At 43.8% G+C, this 18229-nt stretch overlaps 1 protein-coding gene and 1 long non-coding RNA gene across 10 annotated transcripts in view; one reads left to right on the top strand and one right to left on the bottom strand.

The window, feature by feature from the left end:
• Nucleotides 1-18229, top strand: part of LOC135907227 (mediator of DNA damage checkpoint protein 1-like) — a 154502-nt gene that overhangs the window by 95020 nt on the left and 41253 nt on the right. For 8 of the 9 annotated variants that reach the window (XM_070531500.1, XM_070531497.1, XM_070531496.1 and 5 more), the window contains 4 exons: nucleotides 10417-11033; nucleotides 11993-12686; nucleotides 15019-15207; nucleotides 17052-17201. In XM_070531500.1, the coding sequence (XP_070387601.1) occupies nucleotides 10417-11033; nucleotides 11993-12686; nucleotides 15019-15207; nucleotides 17052-17201 (1650 nt within the window). The remainder of the gene's footprint in view (nucleotides 1-10416; nucleotides 11034-11992; nucleotides 12687-15018; nucleotides 15208-17051; nucleotides 17202-18229) is intronic. The other variant, XM_070531498.1, reaches the window with a different exon arrangement.
• The window catches only part of LOC139054485 (uncharacterized), a 119655-nt gene that overhangs the window by 38229 nt on the left and 63197 nt on the right, over nucleotides 1-18229 (bottom strand). The window lies entirely within an intron of this gene.

Below are 18229 nucleotides of genomic sequence, written 5' to 3' on the forward strand. Positions count from 1 at the left end.
TTTGAGTAGAACCCTTTTCGTAAGCCTCCAGGTTTCTGCCCCGTACGTGAGTACTGGTAAGACACAGCTATTATAGACTTTTCTCTTGAGGGATAATGGCAACCTGCAGTTCATGATCTGAGAATGCCTGCCAAACGCACCCCAGCCCATTCTTATTCTTCTGATTATTTCCGTCTCATGATCCGGATCCGCCGTCATTACCTGCCCTAAGTAGATGTATTCCCTTACCACTTCCAGTGCCTCGTTACCTATTGTAAATTGCTGTTCTCTTCCGAGACTGTTAAACATTACTTTAGTTTTCTGCAGATTAATTTTTAGACCCACTCTTCTGCTTTGCCTCTCCAGGTCATTGAGCATGCATTGCAATTGGTCCCGTGAGTTACTAAGCAAGGCAATATCATCAGCGAATCGCAATTTACTAAGGTATTCTCCATTAACTTTTATCCCCAATTCTTCCCAGTCGAGGTCTCTGAATACCTCCTGTAAACATGCTGTGAATAGCATTGGAGAGATCGTATCTCCCTGTCTGATGCCTTTCTTTATTGGAATTTTGTTGCTTTCTTTGTGGAGAACTACGGTGGCTGTGGAGCCACTATAGATATCTTCCAGTATTTTTACATACGGCTCATCTACACCCTGGTTCCGTAATGCCTCCATGATTGCTGAGGTTTCCACAGAATCAAACGCTTTCTCGTAATCAATGAAAGCTATATATAAGGGTTGGTTATATTCAGCACATTTCTCTATCACCTGATTGATAGTGTGAATATGATCTATTGTTGAGTAGCCTTTACGGAATCCTGCCTGGTCCTTTGCTTGACAGAAGTCTAAGGTGTTCCTGATTCTATTTGCGATTACCTTAGTAAATAGTTTGTAGGCAACGGACAAGAATATCGTCAAGAATATCGTCAAGAATATCGGATTGTTTTTTCAAGATTGATGGTATCTGCATCAATCATTTCCTGTTCATTTCCAATCATTCTGCATCAATCATTTCCTTAAACATTTCCTGTTCCTGTTCGGTAAGAGGACCAGGATTTAGCTCGATATCCCCGGCAAGCAGTAAGAGCAACTTTGAAAACAGACAGAAAATGGCAATAGAGCAGCGCAATCCTAAGCAGAACACGCCACATGCAAGCATGTACAGGCATTTGGTGGGATCTGACGCCAGTTTTCTAAAAGGTTTGCCATTTACACTACGATAGGAATAACCAACCTGTAGAAACAGGAAGCGTAAGTGCCTGGCAGCCATGGCGGCGCCAGATACCGAAATGGTCGGCTGCGGCGGCTGCTTTAGTAGTCTTTCATCCAAAGGTGACCATGGTGGCCAGCAAGCGAGAGAAACAACCGCAGGCAGCGCTGTCATTTCCAGTGGTGATTTGAAATCCAAGAATGCTGATGACAGCGCTGTAACCAGCGCTGTCATTTCCAGTGGTGATTTGAAATCCAAGGTAGTCCAGATGAAGGGCGGGCACATGCAGTCCTTGCAATTGGTGCTATCAGGAACGAGACACATCGCATCGATGCTGTCTTGATAAGCAGTCCCTATCTGCATAACCTGTAGAAACACGAAGCGTAAGTGCCTGGCAGCCATGGCAGCGCCAGATCCCGAAATGGTCAGCTGCGGCGGCTGCTTTAGTAGTCTTTCATCCAAAGGTGACCATGGTGGCCAGCAAGCGAGAGAAACAACCGCAGGCAGCGTTGTCATTTCCAGTGGTGATTTGAAATCCAAGGTAATGCAGATGAAGGGTGGGCACATACAGTCCTTGCAAGTGGTGCAATCAGGAACGGGACACGTTGCATCGATGCTGTCTTGATAAGCAGTCACTATCTGCATAACCTGTGGAAACACAAAGCGTAAGTGCCTGGTAGCCATGGTGGCGCCAGATCCCCAACTTCTCCAGCACAGACACTCAAAGAGTAATCATCGCAGATTAATTATATTGTGGTAACTTTCCAGAATGCTGTTGTGTTTTCAGTCCGCATCATCGCTTGCACTTTGAGAATCTAGCATACCAATGACAGATTTACAGACATGATAGAACAATAGCACATACACTTATGTTGCAACCTTTGCATGTGTCAAAAAACTGAAGTGCAGAGAAATTATGCATTGCACTGACAAAATATTGCCAGATCTCTGCTAACTATGTGCATATGCACTAGCACAACAACTCCTTCATTGCACCTTTGTGCAGTTGCCACAAAGCAAGCCATGTGAGGTGCACCCAGCAACATGGGTGAAAAAAGGGCTCCCTAAATATTCTTTCCCTCTCATGACTCCCATGGTGTATGGCTTCGGTCACAGCTTCCATGGTCATGGCTCTGCAATACTCATAAGAGTACCAACCACCATGGGTTTGAGCCTTGCAAGTGGCAAGGATGCAAGGTTCCAAATGCCATCACTGCACAAATACTGGAATGCCTAAGTTGAACATGCTCATCCTGCTAACAGCCTTGCATCGCAAGAAATGTAGCATTGCCAAACTTAAAGTTAAAACTGAGAACACAGTGTAGTTATTACCATGCTTATCATTGCATATACTCCTGCAGAAATACTGGAAAAGGATATGATATTTATTTGTTATTTGTTTTATTTATTTTACAATATTGCCGCTCTCAGCCGAGAACCTAGCAGACGGGCATGAACACTTTCTTTTCCGTACATAAATACACATGCGAGCTACACAAAGAATGAAAAAGAATGAAAAAGCAACGATATTCAATAAAATACAAAAGATAAGGTAGATAAGGTATACAAATAGAACACTAAACAACGCTAAAAAAAATTAACAACAACTGGGGCACATCATAGACAAAGCAAAATCGTGAAATATTTGGGAACAAACAAGTGTATACAATTTTTTTTTTTCTAAGTACTGTCAGTTTAACATAAGGAGAATAGGGAACAAACATTAGAAGTCGTTAATAATCTCTAGTGATGAGCTCCAGCTGTGAAACGAACAGGGATAAAGAGTTTGTCGCTGTTAATGACGAGTCAAGTTCATTCCATTCTCTGATTACCCGAGGAAAGAATGAGTACCTGAATGCATCATTGGAAAAGGAATACTCGGTTAGCGTATGCTCATGTTGATGCCGTGTTATTCTAGATTGCAAAGATGAAATGTACTGGGTGATATCAATTTTATACCGACGATGCAGAATTTGAAACAAGAATTTTAGTCTACCTTGTTTTGCTCTCGTCGATAATGTGTTGAGGCCTGAGGAAGCTAAGAGACGTGAAGGTGAGTCAGTAGAACAATATTTGCTATGAATGAACCTTGCAGCTTTGTACGGCTTAAAGTTTAGCTATGTTAGTTGCTGTGTAAGGAAACCAAATTGTGTTAGCATATTCTAAAATAGGTCTCACAAATGTTTTGTAGGCCAGAAGCTTAATGTTCGGTGGAGCGATCTGTAGGCGTCTTTTTAGATAAAATAGCTTTCGCAGTGCAGTAGTTGTAATATTAGTTATGTGTGTTTCCCAATTGAGGTTTGATGTCAGCGTTATGCCTAAATATTTCTATTGCTCAACCATCGAAAGAGGCATGCCATTAACGATATAGGTGAAATGAGAGGGTTGCTTTTTTTCTTGTTATTGTCATTGCCACTGATTTATTGACATTAATAGATATTTGCCACTGGGAGCACCAGTCGGCTAGCTTGTTAAGGGAATCAGAAAGATCGAGATGGTCGTTATGGCTGTTAATTTCTTTATATATCACGCAATCATCCGCGAAGAGTTTGATTTTGCACGCTATATTATTGGTTATATCGTTAATAAAGATAAGAAATAACAGCGGCCCGAGTACCGAGCCTTGTGGCACTCCAGATGTGACAGGAACGACATCAGATGGCATATGGTCAAACATAACAAATTGTGAGCGGTGTGTTAGAAAAGCTGTTATCCAAGCAGAAACTTCTTCTTCCTGATGGCTTCCTCCACTTTTGCTATTAGCTTAGTGTGACTCACGCAATCAAAAGCTTTAGATAAGTCAAGTAAAATCATGTCAATTTGAGAACAATTATTAATACTAAGAGCAAGGTCATGAACTACCTCTGTTAGTTGAGTGATGGTTGATAAGCCAGATAAGTAGCAGCCGCGCGACGACGAAAGTGAAAAGCTCACCACAAAGCATCAACAGTGTGGCTATCCCAGACTCAGGTGGGCGCAGAATCATACTACTATAAGCTAATGTAAACGGCATAGTGTCACATGCACTCTTGGACACAGGCTCTGCAGTAACGTTAATTGACGAAAAGTTTGCACAATACCACATCTTTGAGGTTGCTACGGATGTGGACTGTGTATTGGGTGGTCCATTTGGCAACTTGGGCAAACCTACTGATGTGACTCAAGCGAGGATTGCTATTGGCAGCGCTTGTGCGACAGTGAAAGCAAAAGTAATCAAGAACCTTCCATATGAGGTCATGGTAGGCCTTGACTGGCGACAACCCATTCCATTTGATACATTGAGTGCTTTGACCACGGCATCCACACAATCGAATATATTCCGAGACGAAACGAAAAGGATGCGTACGAACTGACAAAGAATGCTCTGGAACCACGACCCTCGATATCAAACTTTGTATCAGAACTTATAAAAGCCTGTGTGACCTCGCAAAGCATGAAAGCATCGAGATCTCGAAGCAAATTTGCAGTGAGGCAGAATTTCCCTCAACAGACCCCATTGAAATGTGTGGAGCCATTGACGCGAAGACAATGTTCACACGGGAATCACCCACACTACCTTCAGCAGAAGAAATTGCCCAGTTGATTCAACAGAAATCTGTTCCTGCTGACTTCATGAAGAGTCATACAGAAATGTCGAAGACTTCTCTGCTGAAGAACATTAACGTGTTTACTCGCCCTAATAATGACGTGTGTCTGTGCATACACATTGAACACACAATTGAGCCCACTGACCAGAAACCGGTTAGGATGCAGCCCTACAGCATAAGTGATGCAGACACGAGGCTCATCCAGCAAGAGACACAAGAGTGTATTAGAAGAGGTATAATCCGCCCATCAAAGTCCGCCTATGCCTCTACAGTAATTGTTGTTGACCAGCCGCATACAAGACCATACACCAAAACGATTGTGTGGGGAATACCGATTTTTAAATGCGAAAACAGCCAAGCAAGCCTACCCCATGCCAAAAGTCGACACACTCATTTGATAAGTTGCAGGATCATGATATCTGTCAATGCTTGAGGTTAAGAAGGCCTTCTTGAACATACCACACTGCTTTCGTAACAGAAGATGGGCACTTCGAACCATTACAAATGCTCTTTGGCCAATGCACTGCTCCCGCAGCAATGCAGAGTGTCATCAATGAAGGTTTTCAAGAGCTCGTTGACAATGGCCACGTGATTGTCTACATAGACTATGTGTGCATCTTCGCAGACACCGTTGAGGAACACATTGAAGCGCTTGACAAAGTGCTGAAGGTTCTTCATGACCTAGGACTGTGTGTTGTATATAGCAAGTGTATGTTTGCAGAAAAACAGATACCATTCCTTGGATTCTTGATATCACAAGAAGGAATGACGATTGATCCACAGCGCATTGCAGCGATAACGAACTATACTGTGCCATAAACAAAAAGCAAGATGATGACATTCCTTGGACTTGCATCACATTAATGCAAGTGCATAAAAGACTGCAAGAATCACTTGACCATTGACACTTCTCACAAAGAAAGATGCCATTGTTCAGTGGACACCTGAATGCCCAGTCGCCGTGGACACACTAAGGAACAACTAATCAAGGCGCCTATCATGGCGACATTCAACCCAAGTCTACCGACACAAGTGTATGTCGATGCTTCCCACACAGCGCTGGGAGCAGTCCTTACCCAAACACACGGTGACACCACACTAGTAGTCGAATATGCAAGCAAGAAGGTCACCAAGAGTGACAGCCACAAGCACTCGACAAAACTTGAGGCAATTGCAGCTCACTAGGCCATAGCAGAATGTTGCTATCCTTACCTCCAAGGACTAGAACACTTCGAGCCCACTACAGACAACTGGGCTGTAGCACACATTGTGTCGATAAAGAACCCCAACAGGCGATTTTCGGTCATGGTTTTAGACCTATCCCCATACCATTTCATGGTGCGTCACATGTAGTGGACGCACTATCAAGAATGGTCAACACAGTGTACGTGCTGAAGGCAAGCGATTCTCGCCTTTGTGAAGCCTAGCACAAAGATTCAGAACTAATCATCATTATTGCAGACATCGAGTCTGCTGGTGAAATGGGAGGCCAACGTAAAATAAAGCTGGGAAAAGTTACCAGATCGCCAACGGCATGCCAATGCATAGTAGAACCCATCATGGCAAGATGATATAGCCCGTCGTGGTGTCCAAATCACTTCAGTTCGCTGTAATAGAAAGTCACCACGATCATGCAGGTCACGGAGACGCCCTGCAAACAAAGTCCAAGATGTTCAAACAGTATTAATGGCAGAATATGGACAAAGACATGGTGCAGTGTGGCAGAGAATGCCGCACGTGTCAACAGCATAACATGCTACCTGGGTACTACCAGGAACTCTCAATCTGAGGGAAGTCCCTCGAACACCCTTCCATACAGTGGCCATTGACCACGTAGGGCTGATCAACACAGCCGATGAGAACAAGTACTTCATAATGGCTGTAGATGCTGCAACAAGGTTCATTGTGACACGGGCTGTACCGAGAAAGTGTGCATCACACGTAATCCAATTCATTGAGGAAGAAATTGTTATGAAATTTGGCATTCCAAGAACCATAATCAGTGACAATGACAGTGAATTCACGTCAAAGACTACTAATAACTACCTCCACAATCCTCTCATTGAACACGTCTTCACCGTGCCATATGCACCATGGACCGACAGACTTGTTGAGAGAGCAAATGGTCGAATTCTCCCGCCATTGCGCAAAAATGTCAATGGAGACATCGACCACTGGAGTGAGTACCTTGCCAAAACAATGTTCGAAGTCAACACGCAGCTCCACGCTGGACTCAAGACTTCACCTTTCGTACTGTTGTTTAATTATACACCTCGAAGGATAATTGACAACCAACTGGAAGTAGACATCCAAGAGCCCCAAGAAGACATTGACATGGCCAGGGAAGAAGCGTTTGACAACATCAGAGTCTACCTAAGTGGCATGAAGGCCAAGCACAGCAAAAAGCACCCACCAGCACCATATGAAGTGGGCGATCAAGTATGGTAGACTTCTGCAAAAGCTGCGATCTTTGGGATTATGGACCATACACAAGAACTCATCATAAGAAGGAAACATTCACTATTACCAGAACGAAGAATCGCACAAGAACAAGGTTGGCTACCGCGACGCAGTTAAAGTGCTTCCATGAGAAAACACAGGACACAACTGCACAACTGCAAGATGACACCACCTAAGCTACTCAAGTGCCAACGGTTGCTTGCCTGTGACTGGCACAGACACGGAAAGCCACTGCGTTGGCTCGGAAGATTTCGTGACAGATTAGCATGATGCGAGGATGCATTATTTAGGAGCTCGGGTGTGTTAGGGACCGCATAAACTATGGACAGCTGGCACTACCTGGCATCAAGGAGGTCATTTAATGCTGGTTTGTGAGAGCGGCCACGAGGGGGTGGAGAGGAGATCAGGAAGGATGCGCTGAGCCAAAGTTCATGGCACCGCTAAAGTTCTAGTTCTTTATAATAAATACCCTTTTGTTTCAATTAAAGCGTGTCGTCATCACTGAATAAAGGAAAGATCAGACATCCACCCATACGTAGCAATTGCTGCAAAGGAAACCCATACGGGTTCCTCGAAAGAAACGCTTCAAAGTTGAAGGGACCAGGACGAATTTTTCTTCAACTTTGAAGCGTTTCTTTCGAGGAACCCGTATGGGTTTCCTTTGTAGCAATTTCTACGTACGGGTAGATGTCTGGTTTTTCCTTTATTCATTACTTCTCTCCACCTTGCGAGTTTCCGCAGAACTACTACGTCAAACAGTCGTCATCACTCAGGGCTGACAATGGTCACATCTTCATCGCTAACCCTAAGAAAGATTAACCTGTGATAGCTCTTCTATGAAAAAGCTGGTGTTATGACCACACCAAAATGTTGGACACCTAGCAGGTTCTGTAGTGTGAGAAAATTGTCATTCCTGATCTTATATGGAAGCAAGCATTAGTATAGAGCTTGTATCTCTTACTGCGTCACAATTGTTAAGCACTATGGTTACGTGGGAAACACTGTGGCTGCCGTTTTGTGCATCCTCAATGCAATTTTAACTGCAATGAAATTTAAAACCACATAAAAAGCCTATTAGATATAGAGGAGCCTCTGAACGTTTGTTCTGATACCTAAGCTGGAAAAATAAGCCATGATGCCATTACTGCTCATGCGAAATTACCTAGAATGCACGGCTCCTTGGCATGCCCTCTGAGGTTAGGCTGTGCCGGCAGCTGCCCATGGTGCACTGTAAAATCTTGGAAGCATTGTTCAGGGACTTGTGTAACAGCTACTACTCTCCAGGTATAATTGGCTTAGCTGCTGTTGAGAGGCTGCTAATAAAAAACAAACTATTACCAGCCTTGCAGCTTTGCCAAGATTTCTTCGGTGGTATACGCTACTCATTTATAAACCATTTAGCCAAATAAAAGTTTTGCTACATTTGGTCCTTAATACTGCACGAGTCGGGGATATGCCCGATCATCTCTCTGTGAAGTCAAATGGCCTCCGTTGATTTTAGTTTTAGTGTTATTCAGTACAGCTTAAGTTTAGTGTAAGGATCTTTCAAGCGGACAGAACATTTTTCTCTTTAATCACTTTCTTTAAATTTATTTCTCATGATTGAGCAAGGCAACAACATCCTATTTTACAAAGCCTCCATTATGCATCACTGTGCTATTTGTTCGTCCAGCATTTTGAGAGTGCCCATACTTGGCGACTTTCTTGTGCCTGTCAGTGTACTTAGCAACATGGATGGAAGTTTCAGCTGGCACACAGTGACAACTGAGTCTATAACATGGCTTGATCAAACAGCTATCAGAATCAAATCACACTGATTGGGATTTAGTGGCAGTGTTGTAAATGTGACATTGGGTGTCTTCTCCCACATGGTTCATGCATGCAGGTGTATTGTCAAGCAATGAATGTGGCTAATTGGTGGATGTTCATGATTGTATTGCGCTTAGTGTTACACTGACAGGAGAACCAATCTGTCACTAATCTAAATTTATCTCTCATGCAAATGGACATAGATAAACTTAGGCAACTTCTGAACATGTAGTTTCTGTCCTAAAAATGTGTTATGCTCTGTATACCTGTGTAACGACACGTAGATTTTTTATCTTTCATGTTTTAAACCACATTTTTATAATGCGCGTGAGCAATGTGCAAGATAAAATTTATCAGATGTTTTGTACTCTACCCCGAAATGCAATTTCTGCTTATCTGAGTATTGTTAGTATTGTATTTTTTCTCCTTTTCATGCTTTAAACTACACTTTTTTTAGACAATGTTTGATTATGTGTGCAAGCAATGTGCGGGATAAAATTTATCAGATGTTTGTTTACTACCGCAGCTCTGCATTTGCAACCCTGTTTTTCAATGATTAGTCCCACTCATTTTTGCGGTATTCTCATGTACAACTTTCTTGCAGTGATGCCCCCCTTACTCAATGCTCCTCATGGGGCATGTAAGGTATCTTGAAATAAATAAATAAATAAATAAAAAGAAAGAAAAAGAACAAAGGAAGCAAAAAAAAAATGTATTCCTTTTTGTTCATCCATTAGTTCTCCCGTCTGTGCAACACAAAGGGCAATAAAATTATGAATGCAGGTGTTTGCATGAAAATGCCTTCATGAAGACTTATGTTTTCACCTTTGCTAATTTCTACATTAGCTATTAGAAGAATGTGTTACTGGGAATTGACCACCGTTATGTATCCTGTAAAGTGCGAAATGTGCACTGTTGCTATGCTGTGTATGCCTTTAGGCTATATTATTTAGCAGTAGCATGAACATTTTAAATGTAAAAGTGTATTGTATTCTCTGTGTTTAAAACATATAATTTTTCAGCAACCATCACATTACTGAAAATACTCAAGGGACTTGGTACCACATGGCTTGCCTGACATAATGTGATGTCATGGGTATCTTATCGTTCCGTGTGTGCTTCTAGAGTGGTTGCTGGAAGAAGACAACTGCTATGCAGAGAGGCCTAATCTGTCTGTAGGCTGCACTGTGTGTGCGAGAAAAACCTGTCGCAACCCGTTCTTAGGGACCCTTGTGATGTGTGCCCCTGCCTTTTGGGAAATTTGAAAGACAACTCGGTTGTTTATACTTTCTGTATCAAATAACACTTTTATGCCATGCTAGACCAAAGGGAAGTAATCTGGTAATTTTGTTATCTTTCATCTTTCAGGCTTAAAATCGCTTGCCAATCATTCTAAGAGCTCGCATGTTGTTGGCACAACAAACAATAAGCTCCTGAAAAGATCCAGTGGCCTTGAGCAACACTTGTGTGTGCAACAAATGGAGGAGAGGCAAGCTGGTAGGGAGCAGCAGAGATGCATAAGCCGCATTGGAGGAGCTGGTGCTGTTACACGGCTGAGCGAGGAGCAATCAGCCGGGCCAAATATGAAGGCGTGTAAGCCCTTGACAGATAGGAGCAATGTTCAGCATGAGAGATTGGCGCTGGAAGGAGAACCACCCTTGGAGGCAGTGCAGAAGGTGGCCAAAGGTATGGACACAGGCTTGTCGCTTTGCCCCATGCGGGAACAACAGTCGTCTCCTGAGGAAGAACTGTTAGTGCATGAGGGGCAGCATGCACCGATCCCGTGTTCAACTCAAAGACAGCAGGAACAAGAGCTGGAATCTATGGTAGAAGTGCTGCCAAAGAGGAAGCAGTGGTTGGCCAGGAAGAGGCAGCCACCAGACCTCCTGTCAGCAAGTGAGAGAAAGCGTGCACTGCATGGCACTGGTGTGGACCAGCAATTGATGAATCCACAGCTGAAGCAGGGAGGCCATGAGCAGGAACAGGTGGGCCATTAGAGTGACCTATTTTTGTGCTCTAAAACATAGCAAAACATAGCATGTGTTATGCTTGCAGTATGTACGTGTATATGATGTTGAACGTACACCTTCAACAGAATTGCCTGTCTAGCTGTGACACTTAAGAATTTAGGAGTGACTCCAACCAAAAAGTTGATTTATTATACCCAATCTTTTGGAACCAACTCAGCTCCTTCCTCAGGGGACTAACGATCGATCGTGGCAGGGTGCAACTTTAAAAGTCCTTCATAATAGGAAGAGGTGGGTGGACAAAATGTTTTGCCAGGGATGGTAACCTTTTCTTGCGTCCTTGACTGATGGGGAAGCTGGAGAAGCCCAAAGAGAGGCATTGGGGCCAGGCTGTGGTGGCACTGGCGACAGGAGGCTATTGTTGTGCCACGATTTCTTCTCCTTTTTGTCGCAATGCACAGGCCATTGACATATGCAGTGGGGAGGTTGCCCTTTGAATGGCTAATGTTGTTTGTCATGTTCTGTACAGGCTGTGGACTTTTTCAAGGATTTGTCTTTGTAGGATTTAGGTTTCATAGAAGGCAATCTTGTGGTTGGCATGTTCTGAATGTTTGGTGATGGCGCTGCGTACTCAAGGGAAGGTCTGGACATCGTTCTTGTGTTATCTGATTTTTCGTATACATTTTTCAATTTCCCAATGTAAGCAGCTGGACAGTCGGCACAATTGATCTTGTGTCATATACCACAGCCTCAAAGTGCCGATTAAACTTATTTCGTTGTCGAGGTAAATAATATTTTTTTTTGAGATTCATTTAGCATTGCCTTGTGTAACTTAGCCACGCATGTGTTCATGATGTTGTTTACAAATAGAAATAGTTATTTGCAAAGGGCATATTTTACGTTGCTGTCTTTTAAGCTCTCTTGGCTGTATAACTGTATGATGTGTTGTTCTGCATGCTCCATGGGACAATGACCAGCCACAAGACAGCAAAAAGCGTCTGGCTGATGTGCAGGATCACGCACCCACCGGCAAGAAGCCCCGCCTCAGCAAGCGCCAGCTGCGTGAGCTCTTCTCATCCAGCTCCGAAGAGGATGAAGCTTCAGTAGCAGAGGAAAGTGCATACACCACATTTCTTTTGAGTGCTGAGCACACAGTCCTGAGCAGAACAGCATCTGGCAGACTGCTTGCCGCAAAGACAGCGCACACAGCGATGTCCAAGTTATCGTGGCTCGCAGTGCAACCTGAGGTGCGGCCAGGAGTGGTGGCCTCCTTTGTGCGCAACGTGAAACGCGATGCGCTCATATATGCCGCTCTCCTCTACCTAGGCCGCTGCAAGGCTAACCCGGTGGCAGCATATTGCCGTGGTGAGCAGGCACCGCCACTCATCACCAAGCTTGAAATGTTGCTGATTGAGGCACTGGCGCTCAAGCCAGATGGGTTCGCTGCATTGTTGTCTTCCTTGCGGGCACGATTGTGGAGCCCACGCAGGCCAACACGGATGCTGGCACAGGCATCGTACGTGCGCCTACTCTGTGCAGTGTGCAGCCAGCTCAAAGAGCACAAGGTGGCTCGTGTCGCCATCTGGGACCTGTTGTGCTCTGACCATGCTCCTTTTCTGGTGGCGTCAGCTGTGGGTGCCTGGCCTGGTCTGCTTTCTGCATTGCCACCTGGTGAGTCATCCAGTGTCAAACTTACCATCTACTACTAGACCCATCACCCATCTACCAAAAACTACTAAACTAAACTGCATGCTTAGTTAGAGAGTGGTCACTTAAGGTAACGTAACTAGAAATACATCTTAGTCGAAATCAAGAAAAAGAAATGGGCATGGGCAGGATATGTAATGAGGAGCGAAGATAATTGATGGTCATTAAGGGTTACAGACTGGATTCCAAGGGAAGGGAAGTGTGGCAGGGGGTGGCAGAAAGTTAGGTGGGCAGATGAGATTAAGAAGTTTGCAGGGACAACATGGCCACAATTAGTACATGATCGGGGTAGTTGGAGAAGTATGGAAGAGGCCTTTGCCCTGCAGTGAGCGTAACCAGGCTGATGATGGTGATGATGATGAACTAGCAAGATTTTTTCATGAAGACTGTTGCAGGATTTTTCATGTAATCTATGGTCCTGAAGTGGCCATTTTGAACAAGGCAGTAGTGCCACGGCAAGGGTGGCTCTGCTTGTGGGAGAGAGGCCCTTCAGTGAATCTTGCAGAGGTTTGCCTGGGAGCATGCCCAGCATGCTACTCCAGACGGGTATGATGAAAAATGCACAATGCCTGTCAGACACACAACACAAGATATGTCATTGAGCCCAGTGTCTCTGATGAAACTTACAAGTGCCTTTGTTGCGAGATGTACAGGCAGCGTTAGTCCTTAGGCCGCGGACACGTCTTAGCTTAAGGTACAACGCCAATTTGAAAAAAAATTTTTTTTTTCAGAACAGTAGAGTTCTTGTTTTCTGGCGTAAATATATGTGATTCTTTTAAGAATATTTTGCATTGCTGTGCTGTCTCATTGAAGACATATTATGGATCTTGGAACCCCACCCAGTGTCTATGATACTGAAACTTAGGGTACCTGTGTAAGTTGTTTAATATTTTCTTATTTTTTAATAATAATATTAAATTCAAACAATTAATAAACGTTCAAAAGCATTTAGAACTTGCTTCCATCTTTGATGAACATATGCTTTCACATGGGGAATGCACTCCATTTGAAACATGTTGTCTACACTGTCTAGACTTTTCGTACATTAAATGAGCAACAAATTGCCTTTTTTGTTTTGTTTGTACACACAGTTGTATTCTCATTTATACTAGTAGCTATAGTATGGTGAAGTTTGGAGTGCAAGGTTATTGAAAAAAATGTTTGCTGGGAATCAATACATGAAAATCATAGTGTGCGAAGGACCCGATGACAGGAGGGCTTTTATAGTTAATGCGGATAACTGCAGCATTCTAGAATCAAGCTTTGCATTGCAAGGAAACAATCATAGATTTGGACATTCTGTCAGATGTCCTGCCCTGAATGAGTGCTTCAATAATATGCATTGTCAAACCAAGGACACCTACGTGAGCTTTCCAACTCTCAAGTTTGCTATATCTGACCCTCTCTCTCATTTCAGCAATCTCAAGAGAGGCACACTTGATAGGATGAAAGCAGTCAGAGTAGAACCTAGCATTTACACAACAATAACTTGTCACACAATCACTGGCTGCTCAATGTGAAGGTCTCCTGTTACAGTACTCATGCTGAGAAACAAGCCAGAAAAAGAAACATAAGATGGCCCATGGACAAAATTAGACAGAAACAAGAATCAGGAGACCAGCTACAAATTTAATTAATTTTGTCTGTCCTGATTGCTTTTTAGGATTACTGCAGAGGTTCAAGTATGTTTTGTTGATTTTCTCGGAACCGATTTCCTCACAGTTTTGTAGTATGCCATCAAGGAAACTCATATTCTAAAAAAAATATTTTTCAGTGAAACTTGGTACACTTAATTTTTACACATTCATGCATGTAATGAACCACCAAAAAGAAAATCTTAGGAAAACTTTTCATATGCCTTCATTTTATACCAAGGCAGACCTGTCAGAAGAGCATGTTTCTTTTTGTTTATTTCATCATTTCACCTCCTGGATTCTTCAGATCTCATTAGTTACCATTCACTGCACAGATCAATGTCTCTCCTTTGTGACTGCCAAACATTTTTTGTTATGGTAAGCTAAATTTATAAGTGCTGGCATGAGACCTATATCTGTTAGCCACATCTTAAACAGAAATTATCAAAAATGTTTACACAATATCTAAAGCTTCCATTTGTCTAGAAATTGTGCTCTATAAGATTGATTAATAATCTGTGTTCTAACTCTTCTCCAAGAAAAATTTTTGTTGAACTTGGTGTCATATTTTAAGGTATGATGATCAGGAGATTTTTGTAAGTGCAAGTGTTGATAGGTGGTCGGTTTGAGGCCTCTACTGACTGTGTAGATGTGCATTGCAGGGCCATTGCGGAGGGCTGTCAGCTACATTCTCCTCCACAGTCCGGCACACTCTCTCAACAGCACACTGATGTCACAGGCCCACAAGGTGCTGTGTGAGCTGGGTCCCCTGGAGGAATTCGTGGGAGATGAGCAGACGCTTGTCAACGAGCTGCTTGGCCCACTTTTGCCTCCACACCGGCGGTGCGGAGGTGAGGCATGGCTTGCACACCGCGCGCAATCAGCTCTTTTGGCTGGCATGCGCTGCCGTACCAGTGCAGTAGAAATGATGTGCGTGCACTGAGTGGCTGAACACGCACTGGCGCATGCCATTCCTGTTCCTTTTTTTTTCTTCCTCTACGGCCACCTGCCTGTGCCCAGCCCATGCCTTGTTACTGCAAAGCAGTTTACCTGCAGTGTCAGAAAGGAATGGAAACTCTGTGTCATGTGCTCCCCCTGCCGGGCAGCACTCAGTCTGCCGGCTTCATCTCACACACCCAATGAGTGCTGTTACAGACTTTCGCTACCCTTCATCTCACCTTGACAGTAAAGTTGGGACATTATCTAGGCGGTCTTCTTGAGTTTGGTTCACATAATGGACTCATGAAAGCCACGCCTATGGGTGCGTCGTCATGTCACTGGCTTGGGTTGGCCTGGCCTCAGGCAGCGTACATGTTCCTCTGTTCATGGTAGCTTATTGACAAACACACAGATGCGTTAATAAATGCAATGATTAGAAATAAATGAGGACATAAAGACACATATAAATCATTGTAAGGGCCTTCTCCTAAATGGACATAATGTACACTAAAAGCACTACTGGCACTTGTGGCGTACATTGTATGAGTTTTTATGTCCTTGTTTGTTTCCTGCCATTGCCTATGTTATAAATACAGTTAAACCTCTATGTGACCGAGTCGATAAAATTGGCAGTAGATGTAGTTATATTGAAATTCGACCTTTTAGTACAGTCGCTGATAGATTTTCTTTTACATGGAAGGGGCCATAAAATATTCCATGTAATCAGGTAATCAGACAAAAAAAATTTCTCTGAGAAAAAAATATTTCATTTCGTTGAAATAGAAAGTCGGCAACCAAGATGCGGTCTCATGCCACGTTAACAATATCTTTATATTGGCAGTATGAAGCAAAGTCTGCGGAGCTTTCGTGTCCACTCCGACGGTGTGGCTTACAGTGTCGCCCATAGTGGGACAATGCTATCAGCAGACTAATCTGCACAAAGTCGGACCATTACAGCATCAAAACTCATCAGATGCTGCAAAGAAAGTTTAGCTTTAAAATCTTAAGAAAATGAAGTGACGAGCAACAACCTGTTGTTCACGGCTGTCATGTTTTTGTAAATTGGTGATGTGTGGGCATGTCACGTCCAATAAATTGAGCAAGATCTGGTATAGCATCTTAAGCTTTGACAGCCATTATCCATTGTTTTTAGTATTGGCTCTGTGAGTGAAAAGTCGCCTGCCAAGACCTGTGCCGGTGGCCTACCAGTCTGTGGCTTAACAGGCTGCTGTGCTAGGGGTCCTCTGTTCCAATTGGCATGGCCCCCTGGCTATGCCCCTACATGACTGGTTGGTGTTTACTGTTGCCAAGTGCTCTGGGACTATAATTGGGATTGGTTTGGAAGAATGATGATAAAATGCTTGATTGTCTTTATCACTGCAGCAGAAGTCTGTAAATTTTGCACTAGTCCATCATCATCTTCCATTTTACTCTGTCGCAAGCTGCCATGCTGATGCTGTTAGTGGTGCCTGAGGGAAAATTGATAATAAAACATGCAACTGCATGGCTGCCTGTGGTAATGCACCCATACACAAGTGTGTCACCTCAGAATCTTAGGCTTATGTGCGTGCTTGATTTCCATGAGGCCACTTGTAAGTTCATGGCTCTACTTCCTCACAGCGTACTTGGTGGAATGAGTAGCACATAGCGTTCTCGTGTAAGTTGATTACAGTGAGAGATTGAAAAGAATGCCAGCGCTAGTTGGTCCCCTGATTGTTCTTTTTCGCTCATATAACAGATCGGCATCCTTTTACAGATGTCTGCATGACACATCGCCTGGCACTGGAGCAGCTGTGCAGGCGTTCGCCGGTGGACCTGCTAGCTTGGCTGCTTGAACAGCGGCTGGGCCCCCATCTGCAGTCCGTGCTAGACCAGCCCCACGCTGCCTGCCTCGTCAGGCTGCTGGGTATGTACAACATTAATTCAAATTTGAAACCAGATTTATGAATACAACAAAAAAATCACGTAGAAACTCCTCTGGGAATTGTCTAAGTATGTGTAAGCATTGTGCCACTTGCACATCTCCATGCAGCCCGGTGTCATTATCAGTGTTATAGAACTTGATCCGGCAAGTACAAACGACAGCTCTGCGGCGACATGAACTGGCGCGGACAGCACCACAAGGAGCATTGATGATGCAAACAAAGTACTGCAGGTGGCAGCACCAGGTCCATGGATGATGTTCCGATCATTATACATCGTTATTGCTCTTTAGGGCCTTATCCATCCTCATCGAACCATTATGAACCATGACCAAACATGCTTGGGCCACCGCCTCGTGAACCGTACCTTCAAAGCAATCTGTGATTCCGACAGAAAGTGCCGACTGCTGATAGCTCTGTGCGCTATGTTCTCGCTGCTTACTTAGCTTTGAAGAGAGATGTGTGGGCCCATATCATGAAAGCAATCTGCAAAAATGGCTTAGTGCGGCATGTGCTGATAGCTCCATGAGCACTGTGTTGTCACGGCTTCGTTGGCGTTGAAGCGAGAGGCAGCACGAAGGTGAATTTGCTCGTTGCTGCGGGCACTATCTTGAAAGCGGTCGCCTTACGGGATGGAGGGCTGGACGATTTTCTCGTTGGGTAAACATAGAAATGCTTACGCATTTAAAAGCCAAAATGTAGGCGCTTATTTAAAATAAAGAAACATATAAAGTGCTCCATTGCCTTATATAGTGGTCTGGCGTAATTTCTCTTGTCATCTGGTCACTATGGAACAAGGAAAAAAAGCCTATCACTGCAGGAGAATTAGACCGTGATATAAGATGGTTGACAGGGCGCTCGGCAGCTGGTCTGACTGGCATCCCCCCCCCCTCCCTCCCTCTTTGCTTCTGAAGCAGAAGGGTAAGACGACACTTACTAGGTGCTTTTAATTCTGTGATTCAGTGTGGAAGGGTGCCCACATAAGACTGATCCTATAGAAGGTGCTGAAACG

This window comes from Dermacentor albipictus, chromosome 1, assembly GCF_038994185.2.
Source record: "Dermacentor albipictus isolate Rhodes 1998 colony chromosome 1, USDA_Dalb.pri_finalv2, whole genome shotgun sequence".
Taxonomy (NCBI): domain Eukaryota; kingdom Metazoa; phylum Arthropoda; class Arachnida; order Ixodida; family Ixodidae; genus Dermacentor; species Dermacentor albipictus.